At 41.5% G+C, this 22,372-nt stretch overlaps 1 protein-coding gene across 4 annotated transcripts in view; it reads right to left on the bottom strand.

Moving 5' to 3' along the window:
• abhd17c (abhydrolase domain containing 17C, depalmitoylase) overlaps positions 1–21,273 on the bottom strand; it is a 91,877-nt gene extending 70,604 nt beyond the window's left edge. Inside the window, exons 1-6 of one of the 4 annotated variants that reach the window (XM_052144634.1) lie at positions 14,981–15,101; positions 14,849–14,902; positions 14,703–14,761; positions 13,878–14,111; positions 13,344–13,399; positions 8,717–10,866 (exon numbers count right to left, since the gene is read on the bottom strand). In XM_052144634.1, the coding sequence (XP_052000594.1) occupies positions 8,717–9,201 (485 nt within the window). In that variant the 5' untranslated portion in view covers positions 9,202–10,866; positions 13,344–13,399; positions 13,878–14,111; ... (1 more) ...; positions 14,849–14,902; positions 14,981–15,101. Of the gene's footprint in view, positions 1–8,716; positions 10,867–13,343; positions 13,400–13,877; positions 14,672–14,702; positions 15,102–21,019 lie in introns of those variants that run through there. The other 3 variants (XM_052144791.1, XM_052144872.1, XM_052144714.1) reach the window with 3 other exon arrangements.
• Between the last annotated feature and the right edge of the window lie 1,099 nt (positions 21,274–22,372).

Here is a 22,372-nt window from a genome sequence, read left to right as displayed (position 1 = left end):
AACCTGGTTTCAGTCTCATATGAAGCATGCCCACTGATAGATATGCACACAAGGATATTTACATATTGCTATATCATTACAAGATCTTAGGTGTGCCAACCCACAATCTGTGGCTATTATAATTTCTAGAGTTTTTACAGTGTGTGTGGTCTCCAAAACTCATGTCTATTTTTTGTCACATTCTTGGTGCAAGTTCATTTCCCAATGTAAATGGGAAAAAACATGTCTAGACTGACCATTTTATGATGTATGGAGTTTATGATTAGGCCTATAAATACAAATGGTTCGATATACTGCAATGAGTACTTTAAAGGTGAAGTAAAATTTCACGTTTTCACTACAAATAATACATCCGTAACACTGGAAATGCTCCATAACAGCCATTTTGAACCTGTCAGCAACCTTGGCAACAGTACAAACCAATTTTATATTTAGGACCTGATTAAGAAGGTTATTTTCAACGAGTGCCTTCTGCTTAACGGGTTAAACTATCTTTTTGTGCACTTTGTTTAGAATGAATTATGTTTATTATAGGCTATATCACAGGACTATCTTTTTCTAGCCAATCCACCATATTCAGCCACACCCCATTTCAGCGCTCGGCTCTTCTGAATTTTGTCATCTAACTTCCTGTTTGCGTTGAAGCTACTTAGAACAGTCGAGCAAAAATAATTACATTTGGGAGCACAGAAAGTATTTTTCACCAAGATTTGATGGTGTGAGTCTACGCCACCCGTTTACTAAGTGAAAATGTTTGCGAGGTGTTTTTTTGTCACTGTAAATGTTCGTTTTTCTAAATCCTGCATAGGTAAATTGGACCTGGCAGATCACATTCAGACAGCTATGACACACTGCACTTTTTCATGATACAAGCATTGTTATACGTGTAATTCAATTAACAATTTGGTTTAAAATGTGTAGTTGACATGACATTTTTAATACACTTATATATTTATGTGTGTGTGAATAAATTTGCACCCCTTCCCGTTAGGGTTTAACTCTCAAATAATCTGCTCCCTGAACTACAACGTGATGAGTGAATGACATAAGATGGTCAGAGGTGTCTGACAGAGATATCTTTAATGACTTTGTGTTGTCTATGCATTTTGTGAACACAGAGGCATATCAGTACGACCGCATGAAGGTAGGATATTGTGCATTTATGAATGAAGTACTCTTGTTTTAAAATATTTGAAATCATTGACATCACCACAGAAATCTATATAGAATACGATAAACTGGAAGATCAAAGTCAAAATTCTTAAAATGGCTGCACATTAGATTCTTATTTGTTAGATAGATAAGGTGAATAGCTTTTTATTTTTTTACATCGTAATTGTTAACATTCTTTACAGAACAGCCAGATAGATCAATGGAGAATGCACGTCGTGAAATAAGTAAATTTTTCTGTAATAGATTTGGTTTAGCCTATCTGTTAATTATTTTCAACAATGCCCTGACTGTTTTAATATGTTAAGTATATTTTACCTGGTGAATTCCGTTTAGAAGAGGCTATTAGGGTTGTGCTATTGGTCCTGCACTATTCATTCAATTGTTTTCAATAAATAAACCTGTATTCGTTAAAGGTGAAAGCATGTCATGTTCACCATTTAAATGTACAGTGATGATAATGAAAGACAAGCACGTCGCAGATAAATGCTCATTTTCAGCTGAATTCCAAAATAGATTATTTTAAAATGGGTCACAAACACAATTTTTGGACTTTTCTTAATGTTGGATTCTTTTTAGACTAGACGACTGCAAAATGTTGGTTTAAACGTCAGTGAAATTAGTCATTCTGCACATCACTACTAATTACATGTTACAAGTTTGTTGTTCTATTCGGTTTAACTTTTTAGGTTCAACCTGATAACTGTTAATACTCATAAAATGCAGGAACACAATATAATGTATGCATTTAAAAAAACAAATTGATACTAGGACAGTCACTATTATGAAACGATCGTCTGATCACAGTTATTTTAGATTACGCAATTTGAAATGCACAGTAATGGTGGTTGTGCATGTTTCTTGATCTAAAGGTTACAGAGGAATTATTATTTTGAAAATTCCGCATTCGATTAAGCTCAATTGTCGTTCACCATAATAGTTGGAACTGATGAGTAATAAAAAGCTATTGCCCAAAGACTACAAAGTGCAAACAGTGCATCTAAAAAATGAAAGAATGCTAATTCAGTTTTGTTTTTCTGTCTAATGTCAGTTTCAATATCAGTATCTACAGAGGAAACAGGAACCTTGCAGATAAAAGTCTAAACTAGAGAGGTGTCCAAATCACACCAATTAACCACTGGGGAGCCTCAGGGATCAGTGCTTGGACCCCTCCTCTTCTTGCTATACAGAACATCACTTGGACTGATGATAAAGGCACATGGCTTTTCCTACCACTGCTAGCACCTTGCATGGCAGCTCTGCCAACATTGGTGTAGGAGTATGAGAGTGAACCAAGTGATTATCATTAGGTGACACAGTTTGCAGATTACATTTTTCTAATCAGTGGCAGCTTTTGTGAACCTACACAACAGATGTCGCACCTGTCTTAATGACAAGCTCCCCTTAAATTTCTTTACTTTTCTATTGATCATATCAGCAATAATTAATCAAATGATGAAGTACATTTGTGCAGTGTAGTCAAGCACACTTTGGCATGTTAAAGAGATGATTCAGGTGTCAGGATCACAGTGAATCTGTAATGAAATGTGTCTCAGGTCACGGACTGCTGCATCTTCCGCTGTAGAGCACTCAGAATTGGCCCGCTAAATCAGAATTGCAAAGAATCAGCAACGAGCCTGGTCTAATACCTTTAGTGAATCTACCGTTAAACCAGCACGCACAAATTTACCAGCGACAATTCATTCCCCACTCAACCTGGTTTCAGTCTCATATGAAGCATGCCCACTGATAGATATGCACACAAGGATATTTACATATTGCTATATCATTACAAGATCTTAGGTGTGCCAACCCACAATCTGTGGCTATTATAATTTCTAGAGTTTTTACAGTGTATGTGGTCTCCAAAACTCATGTCTATTTTTTGTCACATTCTTGGTGCAAGTTCATTTCCCAATGTAAATGGGAAAAAACATGTCTAGACTGACCATTTTATGATGTATGGAGTTTATGATTAGGCCTATAAATACAAATGGTTCGATATACTGCAATGAGTACTTCAAAGGTGAAGTAAAATTTCACGTTTTCACTACAAATAATACATCCGTAACACTGGAAATGCTCCATAACAGCCATTTTGAACCTGTCAGCAACCTTGGCAACAGTACAAACCAATTTTATATTTAGGACCTGATTAAGAAGGTTATTTTCAACGAGTGCCTTCTGCTTAACGGGTTAAACTATCTTTTTGTGCACTTTGTTTAGAATGAATTATGTTTATTATAGGCTATATCACAGGACTATCTTTTTCTAGCCAATCCACCATATTCAGCCACACCCCATTTCAGCTCGGCTCTTCTGAATTTTGTCATCTAACTTCCTGTTTGCGTTGAAGCTACTTAGAACAGTCGAGCAAAAATAATTACATTTGGGAGCACAGAAAGTATTTTTCACCAAGATTTGATGGTGTGAGTCTACGCCACCCGCTTACTAAGTGAAAATGTTTACGAGGTGTTTTTTTGTCACTGTAAATGTTCGCTTTTCTAAATCCTGCATAGGTAAATTGGACCTGGCAGATCACATTCAGACAGCTATGACACACTGCACTTTTTCATGATACAAGCATTGTTATACGTGTAATTCAATTAACAATTTGGTTTAAAATGTGTAGTTGACATGACATTTTTAATACACTTATATATTTATGTGTGTGTGAATAAATTTGCACCCCTTCCCGTTAGGGTTTAACTCTCAAATAATCTGCTCCCTGAACTACAACGTGATGAGTGAATGACATAAGATGGTCAGAGGTGTCTGACAGAGATATCTTTAATGACTTTGTGTTGTCTATGCATTTTGTGAACACAGAGGCATATCAGTACTGACCGCATGAAGGTAGGATATTGTGCATTTATGAATGAAGTACTCTTGTTTTAAAATATTTGAAATCATTGACATCACCACAGAAATCTATATAGAATACTGATAAACTGGAAGATCAAAGTCAAAATTCTTAAAATGGCTGCACATTAGATTCTTATTTGTTAGATAGATAAGGTGAATAGCTTTTTATTTTTTTACATCGTAATTGTTAACATTCTTTACAGAACAGCCAGATAGATCAATGGAGAATGCACGTCGTGAAATAAGTAAATTTTTCTGTAATACATTTGGTTTAGCCTATCTGTTAATTATTTTCAACAATGCCCTGACTGTTTTAATATGTTAAGTATATTTTACCTGGTGAATTCCGTTTAGAAGAGGCTATTAGGGTTGTGCTATTGGTCCTGCACTATTCATTCAATTGTTTTCAATAAATAAACCTGTATTCGTTAAAGGTGAAAGCATGTCATGTTCACCATTTAAATGTACAGTGATGATAATGAAAGACAAGCACGTCGCAGATAAATGCTCATTTTCAGCGGAATTCCAAAATAGATTATTTTAAAATGGGTCACAAACACAATTTTTGGACTTTTCTTAATGTTGGATTCTTTTTAGACTAGACGACTGCAAAATGTTGGTTTAAACGTCAGTGAAATTAGTCATTCTGCACATCACTACTAATTACATGTTACAAGTTTGTTGTTCTATTCGGTTTAACTTTTTAGGTTCAACCTGATAACTGTTAATACTCATAAAATGCAGGAACACAATATAATTTATGCATTTAAAAAAACAAATTGATACTAGGACAGTCACTATTATGAAACGATCGTCTGATCACAGTTATTTTAGATTACGCAATTTGAAATGCACAGTAATGGTGGTTGTGCATGTTTCTTGATCTAAAGGTTACAGAGGAATTATTATTTTGAAAATTCCGCATTCCGATTAAGCTCAATTGTCGTTCACCATAATAGTTGGAACTGATGAGTAATAAAAAGCTATTGCCCAAAGACTACAAAGTGCAAACAGTGCATCTAAAAAATGAAAGAATGCTAATTCAGTTTTGTTTTTCTGTCTAATGTCAGTTTCAATATCAGTATCTACAGAGGAAACAGGAACCTTGCAGATAAAAGTCTAAACTAGAGAGGTGTCCAAATCACACCAATTAACCACTGGGGAGCCTCAGGGATCAGTGCTTGGACCCCTCCTCTTCTTGCTATACAGAACATCACTTGGACTGATGATAAAGGCACATGGCTTTTCCTACCACTGCTAGCACCTTGCATGGCAGCTCTGCCAACATTGGTGTAGGAGTATGAGAGTGAACCAAGTGATTATCATTAGGTGACACAGTTTGCAGATTACATTTTTCTAATCAGTGGCAGCTTTTGTGAACCTACACAACAGATGTCGCACCTGTCTTAATGACAAGCTCCCTTAAATTTCTTTACTTTTCTATTGATCATATCAGCAATAATTAATCAAATGATGAAGTACATTTGTGCAGTGTAGTCAAGCACACTTTGGCATGTTAAAGAGATGATTCAGGTGTCAGGATCACAGTGAATCTGTAATGAAATGTGTCTCAGGTCACGGACTGCTGCATCTTCCGCTGTAGAGCACTCAGAATTGGCCCGCTAAATCAGAATTGCAAAGAATCAGCAACGAGCCTGGTCTAATACCTTTAGTGAATCTACCGTTAAACCAGCACGCACAAATTTACCAGCGACAATTCATTCCCCACTCAACCTGGTTTCAGTCTCACATGAAGCATGCCCACTGATAGATATGCACACAAGGATATTTACATATTGCTATATCATTACAAGATCTTAGGTGTGCCAACCCACAATCTGTGGCTATTATAATTTCTAGAGTTTTTACAGTGTGTGTGGTCTCCAAAACTCATGTCTATTTTTTGTCACATTCTTGGTGCAAGTTCATTTCCCAATGTAAATGGGAAAAAACATGTCTAGACTGACCATTTTATGATGTATGGAGTTTATGATTAGGCCTATAAATACAAATGGTTCGATATACTGCAATGAGTACTTTAAAGGTGAAGTACAATTTCACGTTTTCACTACAAATAATACATCCGTAACACTGGAAATGCTCCATAACAGCCATTTTGAACCTGTCAGCAGTACAAACCAATTTTATATTCAATGATTTATGAGATTTAATCTGATTAAAGTTTTATGAATTAATTAATTTGATACCATTTTGATGATGAAATAAATTCAATTTAAAAACATGGAACAGAAAACATAGGGGAGGGTCCTACTTCAGTTCCTACTTCAAAGAAACATGCAATTGTTTCAAAGTATTATTTACATTAATACATTTAACTTTGTTAAAGTTGCATTTAGTCATTCGGCGCTAATTTAAAAAGTTTTACACATTAACAAATTAATTTTGTTTTTGTGAAGAATGATCTGAATGGTGTACACTCAGATGAGATGAAGACTGTGCTCAAAAGTTTTCAATAAAAAGTGTTTTATTATATATGGTGCAGGTCACCCCTTCAATGAGTTTCGCCATGTTGAAATCACATGATCCGCTCTGTTTCACTAAAATAAGTGAGAATCCTCGTGCTCATTGGCTGCCTCTTATGTAGATACGCTTGGCTATGCTTATTTAGCACACAGTTTTGTTGTTTGGTGATGCCAATAGTGAAACCACAATGGAACATATTTCTCGTGCTTTATCAGAGGAGACAACAGGAGATACAGAAGCTGTACTGCCGAAGATGCACAAGAGGTCTGAAGCAAGAAGACAGAAAGACTGGCAAAGGCAATACAGAACTAGAGTAAACATTGGTATTGCATACAAAGATGGAAAGATTTGATTAAGGAGAAAAAATGTTAGTGACAGAGCAGTGATGTTGCTTCTTTTTAGTTGGACAGGTAAGAAATTATTAATTGTTTAGACCACCACCTTTTGTCACATTCTTTTTTATTTTTTTAATGCGCTGCTTCGGTAGCTGTCTGGAACTCTAAACAATAACTTACACCTTATCAATTATACTGAAAAACTTTAATATCTGTTGAAATAAAAACTAAGCTTAGGCAATTAAAAAAAGCTGAGGTGTGGTGCCCCCCCATGGATAGTATCAGTGGAATTTACAGAAAACTCATACAAATTTCCCTCGAACTTTTTAAAATGACAGTTTTCAGCAATGTTTACAAACGCAACCGGAAAGCACCCTACAGTAAGGGGGGCCAATCTACCTCCATCTCAAAGAAATGGCACACGTCTTTATTCGTTAAGTGCTAAGCAGCTTGGCACAGCGATTGTTGTGGATTTTGTGTAAACCATGACTTTGGTTGCTTGGAAACATAAAAGTTTTCCTTTCCGTAACAGTCTGTATTGCTGGATAACTGAGGTTTATTTCACGCCAAACAGTTCTCTAATAAAGATAATAACTGTCTTTAGAAATAACGTGAAACATAGATAATATCCAAAGATTTTTGATTTGAGGGACAATAATAATCTGTCCTTAACAGTAGAAGCATGTTCGCCTGATTTATGACGTTTGTTTTTAGGCAACGCAATTATATTATAGAAATAAATACGTTTAGAAATTACCTCAAACAAATTTTCCAGACACAAATTATATTCCAGATTTAGCGGGGGCAGCAGAGATTATTATGCTGATCCACGTCAAAAGATGGCAGTACAGCGTCTAACACCACTGTCATATCGGTACTTAAAGTACACAAAGAAGAGCAAGGCTAACGCCATCTAGAGAACTACCCTTTAAATAGGCTAAAGGAGTGTGTTAAATAATTTTTTATATTTTTTTTTTGGTATCGAAATTGGTATTGAGAATTGTGAAATTTTACAGTATTGACACCAACTAGAGAAATTTTGGTTTCGTGACAACGCTAGTGCAGTTCATTAAAAGCCTATTATTGGATTCCCAGAATGATGGCCTCACAATAAAGATGCCTTGGTCATATGCAGGACCACATGGAATCTGAGCACACAAAAAGCTCTGCTGCCTTCCTGATGGACCTTGATGTATGAGCCCACTGAATGTTAAAATGAATTAATCCAATATGCATTTATATCAACAGTCCTAAAGGACTGAATAACCCCAATAATCTGTACACTGTACAGACTCATCAGTTACTTAGATAACCATTAATCTATTCATCCATCCCATCTGGAAACTAGCAAAGCTTTACACACTGTGTGTTGAAATATACACCAGTTAAACGTTTGGACACACTTCTGCTGATCTTAAAAACATTTTCATCTAAAGGCTTAAAATTAGTTTTGCAGCCAAATACAAATTGAGTCAATGTATTAAAGTTGAAGGGAAAATCAACCATTAAATGTCCAGAATACATGGAAAAGTACCCCAGGATGCACCTCATGAAGCTGGTTGAGAGAGAAAACCCAGAGTGTGCAGACTGTAATAGGCAAGGGGTGGATGCTGATATGAGATACATATGATATTGGTCACTGCATTACTCTCAAACTTACATTTACGTTGTTATTTTATAGTTTTGATGACTTAAATATTATTCTAAAACGTGGAAAATAGAAATAACGCACGAGTAGGTATGTCCAAACTTTTGACTGGTACTGTATCAGCATGGCGAATATGGAAACACCAAAGCAATACCAGGCCAAGTGGGTTGGTCATAATGGCCAAATAGAGAAGCAGCTGTTCAAAGACACTCACTTGTTCCTGAGAACCTGCCAGGCCGCTTCAATATCCGCGTACAGGTTCTTCTCAGACGGTTTCCCGGTGCTGACCCCGTATCCCGAGTAATCGTAGGAGAACACGTTGCAGTTGATCCTGGATCCGAGGCCGATGTAGAAGCTGCACATCTGGCCTAGGTCCACGGCGTTGCCGTGCGAGAATAGCAGCGTATAGCGGCTGCTGGGCGCGCAGCGGACGAACATGCAGCCGACCCGGTTCCCGCGGCTGGTTCGGGTGACGAGCACCTCCACGGCGTCGAGCTCGCGCTGCGAGTACTGCCAGTCGGCGCGCTCGGTGAGGTGCAGGCTGGACGCGCCGCTCGCGTCCGTGTGGATGGAGTACGTGGGCTCCGGAGGCAAAAACGCCAGTTTGGCCGCGATGCGACTCGGACAGGGCGGGCAGCAGAAGAGCCAGCACAACTCGCCGAGAGAGAAGGCGTTCATTCTCGGTCCTTGCTCGGGCATGAAGGGCGGTTGATTTGTAAAATGTTAACGGTTGATTCCGGGTATATATGTGGGTTTACGAATATTAAAAAATATATTATGCACACCGTATCGAGGATGCTAGCAAAGCCTTGCTAATTGGTTTCGGGTTCGTAGTGGTTTGACGGATGAATTTAGACACTAGCTTTTGTTTTTTGACATTTTAAAAAGAATACGTCCAATCCTCCGCTGCTCCGTCTCAGAGACCCGATGAAAATGTTTTACAAACGATCATTTAAACTCCACATTCAACGTTAAGCTAGTCGTCTACACAGAATGGAAGCTGCCATTGCTCTTGCTAAGAATGCCCAAATATAGAAATTTTCCGGTCATTGCGGATATCCGGCTTCCGTTGTGTAACAGTGACGTCAACAGCTTTTCCTTGGCCTGACTGCAGGAGGACAGGTGTAACTGGGATATTTAATGATTTTTAAACCCTAACTTACACAGTAGTAATATAATAGTATATAACTGAATTATAGATTGTGAAATTAAAGATGTGTCGTTGTTTGTGTGTTTTCTGTTAACCTACACTTCAATGACATGCAATCAGGATAACATAATTGGTTTTTGTTCAGGCATTGCAGACGGTTTCCCCCATGGGGACTGGGGAATGGTGCTTCTTTTCAGGGACTTGGTGGTGTTATGTAGATTAGAAGACTATAGACATTTATATAATATAATATAAAAGTTCATAATAATACATTAATATCAGAGACCACATATGAAAAGGAAATTACTTATATTTTTAATTCTTACCTAATTAAATAGATAAAAAAAATTCAATAGAAATTATCAGCATAACAATCTGAGAGGTTGAATTTACATTTCAGAATTTCGTAGTGTTTTTGACATGTCCCAATTTTGCTTTAATGACAGCATGCGCTCAAGCAGGCATGGACTCCACATGTTTGACAATCTGATGATCCATTTTATCTGAGAATGTTTCAAAGAGCATCAGGAGTCAGCATGGTCAATGTCACAAATTTACTTACATTTGATTAGTGACATAGAAATATTTTTGGAAATCCTAAAAATGTGGGCTACGTTGATACTATATAATAGAGTAATATTATGTGTACAGCATATTACTATAATATATATTCACATGTATATGTATAAAAACCCATGTATAAAGCTTGAGTTATCAATGTATTATTATTAAACATTTATAAAATATTTAACCATGTATCATGACCATGTGATTTTCATTCCTTGTGAAAAAAAAACAAAAAAAAACAGAACTTGCACCAAATACAAAACTGATAAACAAATGTTAAAAAGAGCTACAGGGGGCCTGGGTAGCTCAGCGAGTATTGACGGTGACTACCACACCCGGAGTCACAAGTTCGAATCCAGGGTGTGCTGAGTGACTCCAGCCAGGTCTCTTAAGCAACCAAATTGTCCCGTTTGCTATGGAGGGTAAAGTCATATGAGGCAACCTCCTCATGGTCACGATTAAGTGGTTCTCGCTCTCAATGGGGTGCGTGGATCGTGGCGAGTAGCATGAGCCTCCACATGGTGGGAGTCTCCACGGGGTCATTCACAGCGAGCCACGTGATAAGATGCACGGATTGACAGTCTCAGAATGGAGGCAACTGAGACTTGTCCTCCGCCATCTGGAATGATGTGACCACCACCAAGGACCTACAAAGTAGTGTGAATTGGGCATTCCAAAAAGGGGATAAAAAAGAAGGAAAAAAAAGAGCTACAGTATGCTGATGTAAATGATTATGATTATGTTCTTATACATTTATTTGAAAGACAAACTTTTGTTGAGGTTACACAACGAATAAAGGAGAAATAAAGTTTTATAAAGTTTAACTTTGTTTAAAATGTTTCTCATTTCCAATTATATTTAAAAACGGAGTCATAACATGGAAGGAATGTTTAACTGCACTACTTTGAAGGACATTTTGGGCTCATAATCATAAACATCAAAATATTACCCGGGGCATTGCTTATATTCTCACCTAATCAGTAAAAAGCATATGGTGTCCAGGCTAGAATAAATGTATTATACCCTAGAGGATGAAGCACATTTCCTAGATAGTAATAATGTGCTCGTTGGATGAAGAAATGCACTGTGAAACTTGCTTAGAAGAAATGTGGTTGCATTGGAAATGCACTGGGTGCTGATTGCTTTGGCTCCAGCTGCATTTTATTTTCAAGGAGATAAGGTGCACCCATTTTTTCTCTGCATAACTTTCATTATTTGTAGAAAAACAAACTAGTGGTTAAAAGAGCAGGAGGTTTAACTGTGTGTTTTGTTCTACATGGCTTAACCCAGTTCATATTTCCATCACCATATGCATTTACCAAGTAGAAAATGCACCACATCTTGTGGCAATAAAAATTATGTATTGAATATGTTATAAGTTTTTTTTTTTATTATTGGCTAAAATGGGGGGTCTTAAAATGAGCCGTTTTAAGCACAGCAGTTAAGGAGATTGAAATTTGTTGGTGCATATGAAAATATATTTTCATATAAATTCAGACAGCATGATTTCCAATAATGTCAAATACCTTGTGCTTTTCTCATCAGATATCAGTTTTATCATGGTCCATCTACAATTGAATCAGAAGTGTACAAGCACCTTTTTTTTTCACAATTCCTGACATTTAATTTTAGAAAACATTGAACAAGTCTTAGGTCAGTTAGGATCACTACATTACATTAAGAATGTGAAATGTCAAAATAATCGTAGAGAAAATGATTTAGGGCTTTGTGATGGCCACTCCAATACCTTGACTTTGTTGTCCTTTTGCCATTTTGCCACATATTTGGATGTATGCTTGGGGTCTTTGTCCATTTGGAAGACCAATTTGGGACCAAGCTTTAACTTCCTGGCTGATATCTTGACATTTTGCTTCAATGTATCCACATAATTTTCCTTTCTAAAAATGCCATCTATTTTGTGAAGTGCACCAGTCCCTCCTGCAGCAAAGCACCCCCACAACATTATGCTGCCACCCCCACGCTTCACGGTTGGGATGGTGTTCCTCAGCTTGCAAGCCTCACACTTTTTCCTCATAATGACAACATAATGATGGTTTTCCAACATAATGATGGTCATTATGGCCAAACAGTAACATTCTTGTTTCATCAGACCAGAGGACATTTCTCCCAAAAGTAAGATTTTTGTCCCCATGTGCACTTGCAAACTGCAGTCTGGCTTTTTTTATGGTGGTTTTGGAGCAGTGGCTTTTTCCTTCTGAGCAGCCTTTCAGGTTATGTCAAAATAGGACTTTTTTTTCCAGTGGATATGGTTGCTTGTCTACCTGTTTTTCTCCAGCATCTTCACAAGGTCCTTTGCTGTTCTGGGATTGATTTGCACTTTTCGCACCAAACTACATTAATCTCTAGGAGACAGAATGTGTATCCTTGCTGAGCGGTATGATGGCTGCATGGTCCCATGGTGTTTATACTTCCATACTATTGTTTGCACAGATGAACGTGGTACCTTCAGGCATATGTAAATTGCTCCCAAGGATGAACCAGTCTTGTGGAGGTCCACCATTTTTTTTTTTCCAGAAGTCTTGGCTGATTTCTTTTGATTTTCCCATGATGTCATGCAAAGATGCACTGAGTTTGCAGGTAGGCCTTAAAATACATCCAACGGTACACCTCCAATTCAGTACACGTCCAATCAGAATCTAACTGGCTAATTGTCTAAAGGATTGACATAATTTTAAGGAATTTTCCAAGCTGCTTAAAAGCACAGTTAAGTGTAAACTTCTTACCCACTGGAATTGTGATATAGTCAATTAAAAGTGAAACAATCTGTCTGCAAACATATGCTGGAAAAATTAGTTGTGTCATGTACAAAGCAGATGTCCTAAACGACTTGCCAAATCTATGGTTTGCTAATATTAAATTCGTTTTAATGACTTCAACATAAGTGTATGTAAACTTCTGACTTCAACTGTATAAAATAGGCCAGTGAAACTTGGCATGCTTTGCACAGTTCTAAAAGACAATGTGCAATCAGCAGATGTACTCTCTGAACTTTGAAAGAAATTGCAAAAGCATGCAAACTAATTTCCTCAAATAGTTACAATACCAGACATTTTCTCTAAGTCCTTCAGAATGCATAGTTGGTAAAACACCAAAGTTCACTCACTTTTCAGTTCACACAGCTGTTGCTTGTGAAATTCAGTGTTGTCTGCAGGCCTACATCTGTTAAAATGAAAGCACAGACAGCTGGATTCAGGGCACTGACTTTGACTCATCTCAAGTGTCCAGAGTCCACTCACACTCAGATATTGAACCAACATTATCAGAATCATCTGAACCTCACAGGATTTGGAGTGGTGCTGGTGTGACCTTCTGCAACTTTGACCAAATCGAGGCTTAAAGGTTCTTGACTACGCCACCTGGTGCCTCTCACACCAAGATATACTTTCCTGCTAAATACCTAATCTAAGGCAAGCAGGTTCATAGAAATACACCCAAGATAGACTAGACAGAGACGTGCTTCCAAAAAATAACAATACTTTATTAATCAAATATATAATTAAAAGAGCCACACAGTTATGATAGCGGCACGATAGGTGCAAACAAAAAGGCTTGGCCTAAAGGAAAAGACCAAGACTGGTATTGGCTGCTACCAGAGACAATATAATTGACAATACACAACAAGGCAATACTGACTCACTGTCAAGGTAGGCTACCGGTCCGGGATAAACGTGAAGTTCACCAACCGTGCTCTGAACTCTGGTGCCTACAAATCAAATACATATACACCCAGCACACACACACACATAGGCACCGCCACTACAAGCAAGTGATTCAATCAATACTGTGAGGTGCGGTTTTACCACTACAATACGCGGTGCAGTGCGCGAAGACGGACCCAGGAACCTCTCCTGTGAGCAGCTACCCTAGTACTCTAGAGGAGAGAGACAGGGACGAAAAAGTTGTTATCTCGAGCAGGGTGGATAGAAGATACAGCTGGACAAAATCTTAACAGGACTATGTAAAATACTGGAACAGCCAATACCACTTCAGTCAGACGAGGCTTTAGGCGAAGGCCAAGGCAACATAACCAAACAAAAGAAAATATAAAAGAAAGGCAAAACTATTGATATTGATAGTTTCAGTGTATTTACACTTAACAAGAGGCAAGGCAAAGCAGCAGGAGCAATCTGCCCACAGACACAAAATCATTAAAATGAGTGCTTGATATACACATGCACAGATAAGTCACATAGGATAACAAACATTTCATAACAAACAGTCTATTTCTTTACCTCAATGTGACATAAAATGACACAGTGGAGAAACAGCCCTTGCGCCGGTCTTCACAATCCTACATAACAGTTGTTACACACAGCATATTCATTAAATACATTTCTATTAAGAGTTAACAATTAACACAGTCATACACTACATCAGGACACACAATCAGACTCATTTTACATGTGTTCAAGGCTACTGGTCCGAACACACTGGTTCTACCCGTAACACAATAAAAATTTACCTTTTAGATGTTGCGTCGTAATCACGATACAGCTACCCGGCGGGTGCCTTGCCCAAGACCTATGTGCAAATGTGCTCATTAAAATGCATATCATGTTCCATCAATGACACCCACATCATGACTCAAAATAAAATGCACAAAAATACCTTCGGTAGTACACAGCACGACTACCCGGAAGCGTCTGGCAATCGATCGGACACCTATTTTCCAATAGCCTAGTATTAGATAAACAATGCTAAATGCTCAGCTTGCTACATCATATAAACATTTACACATACCTTGGTTGCACAACGGAACCACGTATCAAAACAGTACAAGATTGTAGACTTTATCTGGACACCAGGGAATATCTCTTAGCCTGTTGTAAAAACGGTTTTATAGAAACTGGCCTAGCTGCAAATGAATTGTTAGCCACTCAGTGGCTAGCTAAGCACAGTGACGTCAGGGGGCTACCGTAGCTGCAGAGGGACAAACTTCACCCAGACAGTGTCTACTCTGCCGGTTACACTCTACCCCCCCAATTTGTTATCGGCGTCCCGCCGATAAGCTCAATAGATCATAACCTTCCCAGAGAGAAAAAAATAAATAAAATAAAAACAAAAAATGAAAAAAACGCAAAGGGGTACCCTAATACCAAGGACGGAACACAGTTATCAAGTTACTGCCAGACCCGAGTACTTGAAAGCTAGTAGCCCCATCTGCCCTACTCACCACTGGCACTGGGAAGTGATGTGGGTTGTCGTGTCATCCTGCATTGGTCCGAGCTGTTCTCCGGGGTGCCACTGAGCCAGCTGGCATCTCGTCAGTGATGGGGCCAGCATGGGGGCATCCACTGGAGGAATTGTAGCAAGTGGGATGGGTGGAACATCTTCCCGGGAGCGGACAAGGACCCATTGGCCAGGGGAATCACCATCTCCTGACTGGCCTGTTTCCCCCTGTAGTTCCACAGGCCTGTCGGATATTTGTGGGTCCTGGTCCACGTGGGCAGGCTTTAGCATGGTTCGATGTACTTGTCGTACTTTGCTTAGATCCTGTGTTGGGGCCACAGAGTATACCACCCCACCAGGTGGAGGTGCACGGATGACCTGATGGACCGTGGTGCCCCAGGCATCTTGGATCTTCGAACGGCCCCTTGTTGTATGGTCTCTGATGTAGACGTGCTGTCCTTCTGCCAGTGGCTCACTCCGGATTTTCTGGTCATGCCGTTCTTTTCTCTTGGAGGCAGCAGCTTGCAAACGCTCACTGGCATTCTGGAAGGCCACATTAAGGCGCAGCTGGTGTTCTCGGACCCATTCACACACATGCCCATATTCAGGCTCTTGTACCCTGCCAAGCAGGAAATCCACCGGTAACTGGGGGTCTTGCCCGAACATCAGGTAATACGGAGAGTCGCCAGTTGTCTGTTGGACAGCAGTGTTATAACTAAACACTAATTGGGGTAAGTGCTCTGGCCAGCGGCACTTCAAGTCTATGGGCAGAGTATGAAGCAGATCATGCATTGTGCGGTTGAAGCGCTCACACTGGCCATTACCCTGAGGGTGGTAAGGGGTTGTCCGGGTCTCCTGGATCCCATACAGGGCACACAGCTGATAAATGATGGCATTCTCGAAGCTGCATCCCTGATCGGAGTGCAGGCGAGCCGGAACCCCAAAACGGAAGAACCACTCCCGGATGAGCACGTTGGCCACCATCGTTGCCTTCTGGTCCCTGGTGGGCACGGCCTGTGTGAATTTAGTAAAAACGTCAGTCATGATCAACACTTGCTCCCTACCATCCGTTGCAGGCTCTAAGAAGGTGAAATCCACAGCCAATATCTGGTTTGGGCGAGATGCCAGGAGATGCCCCATGGGCGCATGGGGTCTGGGTTGCGAAGACTTCGCAAGGATACACCGCTCGCAGTTCTGACACCACTGCTTTATATCTTCCCCCATTCCTGGCCAATAGCACCGCAGTCTTATCAGCTCTGTGGTACGTTCGACGCCCTGGTGGCCATGGTCATTGTGGAGCTGCTGCAAAACTTCCTCCTTTAGGCATGCAGGCAACAAGAGCTTCACCCCCATCTGGACGGAAAGTTCGGCGGTAGAGCAATCCATCGGTTCCCACGACACGGTCCCATTGTTGCAGCAGTACACGGGTAGGCCCAAGCAATTGCCTCCGCACTGTTGGATCTGGCGGTCTCTGTGCCAGCCAGAACGGAAGGAAGGCCCCGATAGTGGGATCCGCTGCTTGTAACCTTCTTAACTCCTTGAGGGTGCGGGAGGGGAAGGCCGAGATAGCCATCTGGGTCGCCAGTGGTGGGTCTTGACCTCTGGTAGTTTGTTGTACGAGAACCGGTATAGCTGTCCCTAGTGTGGAGGTCTCTGTAGTCTGTCTCGGTGGTCCTGCAGATTGTCGGGAGAGGGCATCTGCATTCCTGTTAGTACGACCAGGCCTATAACGGATGGTATAATTGAAAGCAGCAAGCTCAGCCTCCCACCGCTGTTCAGTCGCTCCCAGCTTTTCAATCGCTAGATGGTTCAGGGGATTATTGTCCGTCCAGACAGTACATTGTTGGCCCCACAGATATTCCCGAAACTTGTCGGTCATGGCCCACTTCATTCCAAGGAACTCCAGCATCATCGAACTGTAGCTCTTTTCTGCTGGACTGAGACTGCGACTAGCATATGCGATTGGCCGGATCTTTCCTTGCTGCTCCTGCGATAGCACTGCTCCGAGACCAGTGTGGCTGGCATCCACCTCTAGAATAAATGGTACGTTAAAATCAGCAAACGCCAACGTGGGGGCACTCACCAACCTCTGCTTCAATGCCTGGAAGCTGGTCTCGCAGGCATCCGTCCACACTCCATCAAGCCGTGGACCTTGGCCCTTCCGGGTCTTGGTGCCGGCCAGCTCCGCCCCCAGGCGATTTAGAGGAGCTGCCAGCTTGGAGAAACCATCCACAAATCGCCTGTAATAACCCACAAAACCAAGGAAAGACCTCAGTTCGGACACGGTGGTGGGATGGGGCCACTTAGCCACTGCGGACACCTTGGCTGGGTCAGTGGATACACCTTCACGGGAGACAAGGTGGCCCAGATACTGGACTTCCTTCTGGAAAAAACAGCATTTCTCTAACTTTGCTTTCAATCCCTCCTTCCGTAGACGGCTCAACACTAGATCCAGGCGGTGTATATGGTCTTCGACACTGGAAGAAAAAACAATTATATCATCCAAATATAGTAAGAGGGACTGGCAATGTTGCGCTCCAAACATTCTCTCCATCAGCCGCTGAAAAGTGCTTGGAGCGTTACATAGTCCAAAGGCAATGGGGTTAAATTCAAATAAACCAAAAGGCATGCAGAAGGCAGTCTTTGGACGGTCTTGTTCGGTCACAGGTACCTGGTTATACCCGCTAGCCAGGTCCAGCGTGGAGAACCACTGAGCACCTGATAGTGCATCCAAGGACTCCTCGATGCGGGGAAGAGGAAAGGCGTCTTTTCTGGTCCTGATGTTGAGCTGCCTATAATCAACACACATACGTAGGCCGCCACATTTCTTCCGCACGATCACAATGGGAGAGGCATAGGGACTACTACTTTCTTGTATGACCTGGCTGTCTAGTAACTGTCGCAGGTGGGCCTTAACAGCAACATAATCAGAAGGGGGGAGACGCCTGTAACGTTGCCTTACTGGTTTGTCGTCCAACAAAGGTATATCGTGGGAAATAAGGTTAGTAAAGCCAAGGTCACCCTCAAAAGCCGAGAACACTAACTCGTGTTTAAACAGGAATGCCCTTACCTGTTCTTGCTCAGCCTCCAATAATACTGACAAATCAAGGGCCTGTATCTGTTCCCTCACTAACTTAGGCCTGGCTTCCCCATTAGGAACCTGCATGCTAGCCGCAACAACCTCTATTTCTGGTGGGTCTTCAGAAATCCCCACAGGCAGGCCCTCAACAGTGTGTGAACAAGCCACCCTAGCGAACGGCGGGGGTATAACGTAGCACGTGTAAACCCCACGTTGACTACAGGGATGAAAGCTGTACCTTGTTCGACACGCACTAGCGCGGGTGAAATCAGGAGACCACTAGGTAAGGAGCCGCTAGCCAGTTCAAAGAGGACAGCAGGAGCATCGCAAAAGTGAGGAGAGCAGGTGGCTGCCACCAATTTTACAGTGCCTCCTGGTATATGAATGGGCCTTCTACCTCTAACTTTGGCTAAACCCGTTTTGGGTGGAGGAGAGCTGAGTTGGACCCGATGACAATGCTGCAAGGCGTGCTGCCATGGAAGTGAGGCATGAACTACCGGGGGGAGATCGACCAAAGAAGACCCATGTTGGCCAAACAGTTCAGCATAGCATTCTTGAATAACATTCATCCCAAGCACACCTGGCACGAGAGGAGGGGCGGACTGACCTGGAGGATCTTTAACCACTAGCCAACCTCGTTGGGGAATTACCTTCCCCAGCACTTCAACCGTTAACTCAGCATACCCAATATAGGGTATGTCTAGACCATTTGCAGCCCGAAGCTGCAACAAATTACACTGTTGAAGTTTATCCTTGAAGTGTTGCACAAAGAAACTCTCCACCAGGGTAGATACCATAGACCCTGTGTCTAAAAGGCAATTGACAACTACTCCCCCTACTCTCACAGCTACCTTCGGGCACTGAGCGACAAGGGAGGTTACAGGGTGGTCAAAAGTGTTCTGATTCTGAGAGCCGGCAAAATCCCCTCTCAGCGTGTGGCTCTGCACACTGAAGGGAGCTAGTTTTCCGACTGAGAAACTGAGACAACATTAACCTGAGCTTGGGCCTGGGGGACATGATTAGGAACTACCACTCTCTCACTGTCACACTCTCGAGCGTAGTGACCAGGCTTTAAGCATCGCTTACAAATGACCATTGACTAACTGGAGAGGGGCGACTGGAGTAGGCTGGGCGGGCCGCTCCTTGTAAAGTAGTTAAGGCACTAGTTAAATGGTTGATCTGTTCTTGCTGCTTCAGCAACATGGACCGCAACTCTGCCATTTCTGAACTTGCCATACTAACAGGCGGTGAGGCTCTGCCTGGCTGAGATTTGGAGTACTGCATAGCGCAAATAGAGGGAACTGAATGACTCCTACCTCTATTGAAGTCACTGGGCCTACCCTGGATGGCAGCAGCACGCACTTCCAGCACTGACATCCCTGGGACCTGATGGACAAGCCTCTTCAATTCCCTGCGAAGGTCAGAATCAATAACATGCTCTAAAAACTGGTCACGGAGCTGCATGTCAGCCTGGGGCACTGAGTCAGGGGAGACTTGTTTAACTTTATCCATCAGAGAGAAAAGAGCATGTCAATATTCTTGTAAAGATTCACCATCTAATTGTTTTCTAGAAAAGAAACTTTCTTGTAAGGCAACATAAGACTGGGAACACCCATACAGTTCTTTAAGAATATTTACAATCATTTCCGGGTTTTCCCGATCTGCCCTTGGCCTATAACGTATCTCATCTTTAGCCTCCCCATCCAGATGATCAAACATAAAGTAAGCTTTGTCCAGTGCACCCAAATGTCTAGTACGCGCACAAACCTCCACCTCTTCTATCCACTCAGCAATGCCAGTGCCAACCCTACCCCGAAATACGGGACACTTCCGTTCTCTAGGGAGATAAACCAACCGTTCATGGGAAACAGGGTTGGCAGAATTGTCCGGCTGAAACAGCGATGGTTGCTGCTGCAGGCGGTCGTTGTCCGCCTGCAGCTGACGGATCTGCTCTCTCAGTTGTTCAACTTCATCCATTACTGTAGCAGAGTAATGTCCCCGTCACTGGAGAGGCGGTAGGCCAGTCAGTGGCTTTCCAACTGCTCCCTTAGGTCCCACGCCGTGCCCACTGCTGCTTTGCCTTTACCCTATTACTATGCCTTTCAAAAAAATATACATAAACAGAAAAAAACAAATAACCCCAAAAATGAAAGGCACGTCTCTGTATGCAAGGGTCCTGCCGACTACGCCACTTTGTGACCTTCTGCAACTTTGACCAAATCGAGGCTTAAAGGTTCTTGAATACGCCACCTGGTGCCTCTCACACCAAGATATACTTTCCTGCTAAATACCTAATCTAAGGCAAGCAGGTTCATAGAAATACACCCAAGATAGACTAGACAGAGACGTGCTTCCAAAAAATAACAATACTTTATTAATCAAATATATAATTAAAAGAGCCACACAGTCATGATAGTGGCACGATAGGTGCAAACAAAAAGGCTTGGCCTAAAGGAAAAGACCAAGACTGGTATTGGCTGCTACCAGAGACAATATAATTGACAATACACAACAAGGCAATACTGACTCACTGTCAAGGTAGGCTACCGGTCCGGGATAAACGTGAAGTTCACCAACCGTGCTCTGAACTCTGGTGCCTACAAATCAAATACATATACACCCAGCACACACACACACATAGGCACCGCCACTACAAGCAAGTGATTCAATCAATACTGTGAGGTGCGGTTTTACCACTACAATACGCGGTGCAGTGCGCGAAGACGGACCCAGGAACCTCTCCTGTGAGCAGCTACCCTAGTACTCTAGAGGAGAGAGACAGGGACGAAAAAGTTGTTATCTCGAGCAGGGTGGATAGAAGATACAGCTGGACAAAATCTTAACAGGACTATGTAAAATACTGGAACAGCCAATACCACTTCAGTCAGACGAGGCTCTAGGCTGAAGGCCACGGCAACATAACCAAACAAAAGAAAATATAAAAGAAAGGCAAAACTATTGATATTGATAGTTTCAGTGTATTTACACTTAACAAGAGGCAAGGCAAAGCAGCAGGAGCAATCTGCCCACAGACACAAAATCATTAAAATGAGTGCTTGATATACACATGCACAGATAAGTCACATAGGATAACAAACATTTCATAACAAACAGTCTATTTCTTTACCTCAATGTGACATAAAATGACACAGTGGAGAAACAGCCCTTGCGCCGGTCTTCACAATCCTACATAACAGTTGTTACACACAGCATATTCATTAAATACATTTCTATTAAGAGTTAACAACTAACACAGTCATACACTATGTCAGGACACACAATCAGACTCATTTTACATGTGTTCAAGGCTATTGGTCCGAACACACTGGTTCTACCCATAACACAATAAACATTTACCTTTTAGATGTTGCATCGTAATCGCGATACAGCTACCCGGCGGGTGCCTTGCCCAAGACCTATGTGCAAATGTGCTCATTAAAATGCATATCATGTTCCATCAATGACACCCACATCATGACTCAAAATAAAATGCACAAAAATACCTTCGGTAGTTCACAGCACGACTACCCGGAAGCGTCTGGCAATCGATCGGACATCTATTTTCCAATAGCCTAGTATTAGATAAACAATGCTAAATGCTCAGCTTGCTACATCATATAAACATTTACACATACCTTGGTTGCACAACGGAACCACGTATCGAAACAGTACAAGATTGTAGACTTTATCTGGACACCAGGGAATCTCTCTTAGCCTGTTGTAAAAACGGTTTTATAGAAACTGGCCTAGCTGCAAATGAATTGTTAGCCACTCAGCGGCTAGCTGAGCACAGTGACGTCAGGGGGCTACCATAGCTGCAGAGGGACAAACTTCACCCAGACAGTGTCTACTCTGCCGGTTACACTCGCGTAGTGGGCTAAAGC

Source organism: Xyrauchen texanus, chromosome 1, assembly GCF_025860055.1.
Source record: "Xyrauchen texanus isolate HMW12.3.18 chromosome 1, RBS_HiC_50CHRs, whole genome shotgun sequence".
Classification (NCBI taxonomy): Eukaryota; Metazoa; Chordata; class Actinopteri; order Cypriniformes; family Catostomidae; genus Xyrauchen; species Xyrauchen texanus.
Note: the sequence above shows the minus strand (reverse complement) of the source record. Positions and strands in the feature narration are given on the sequence as shown.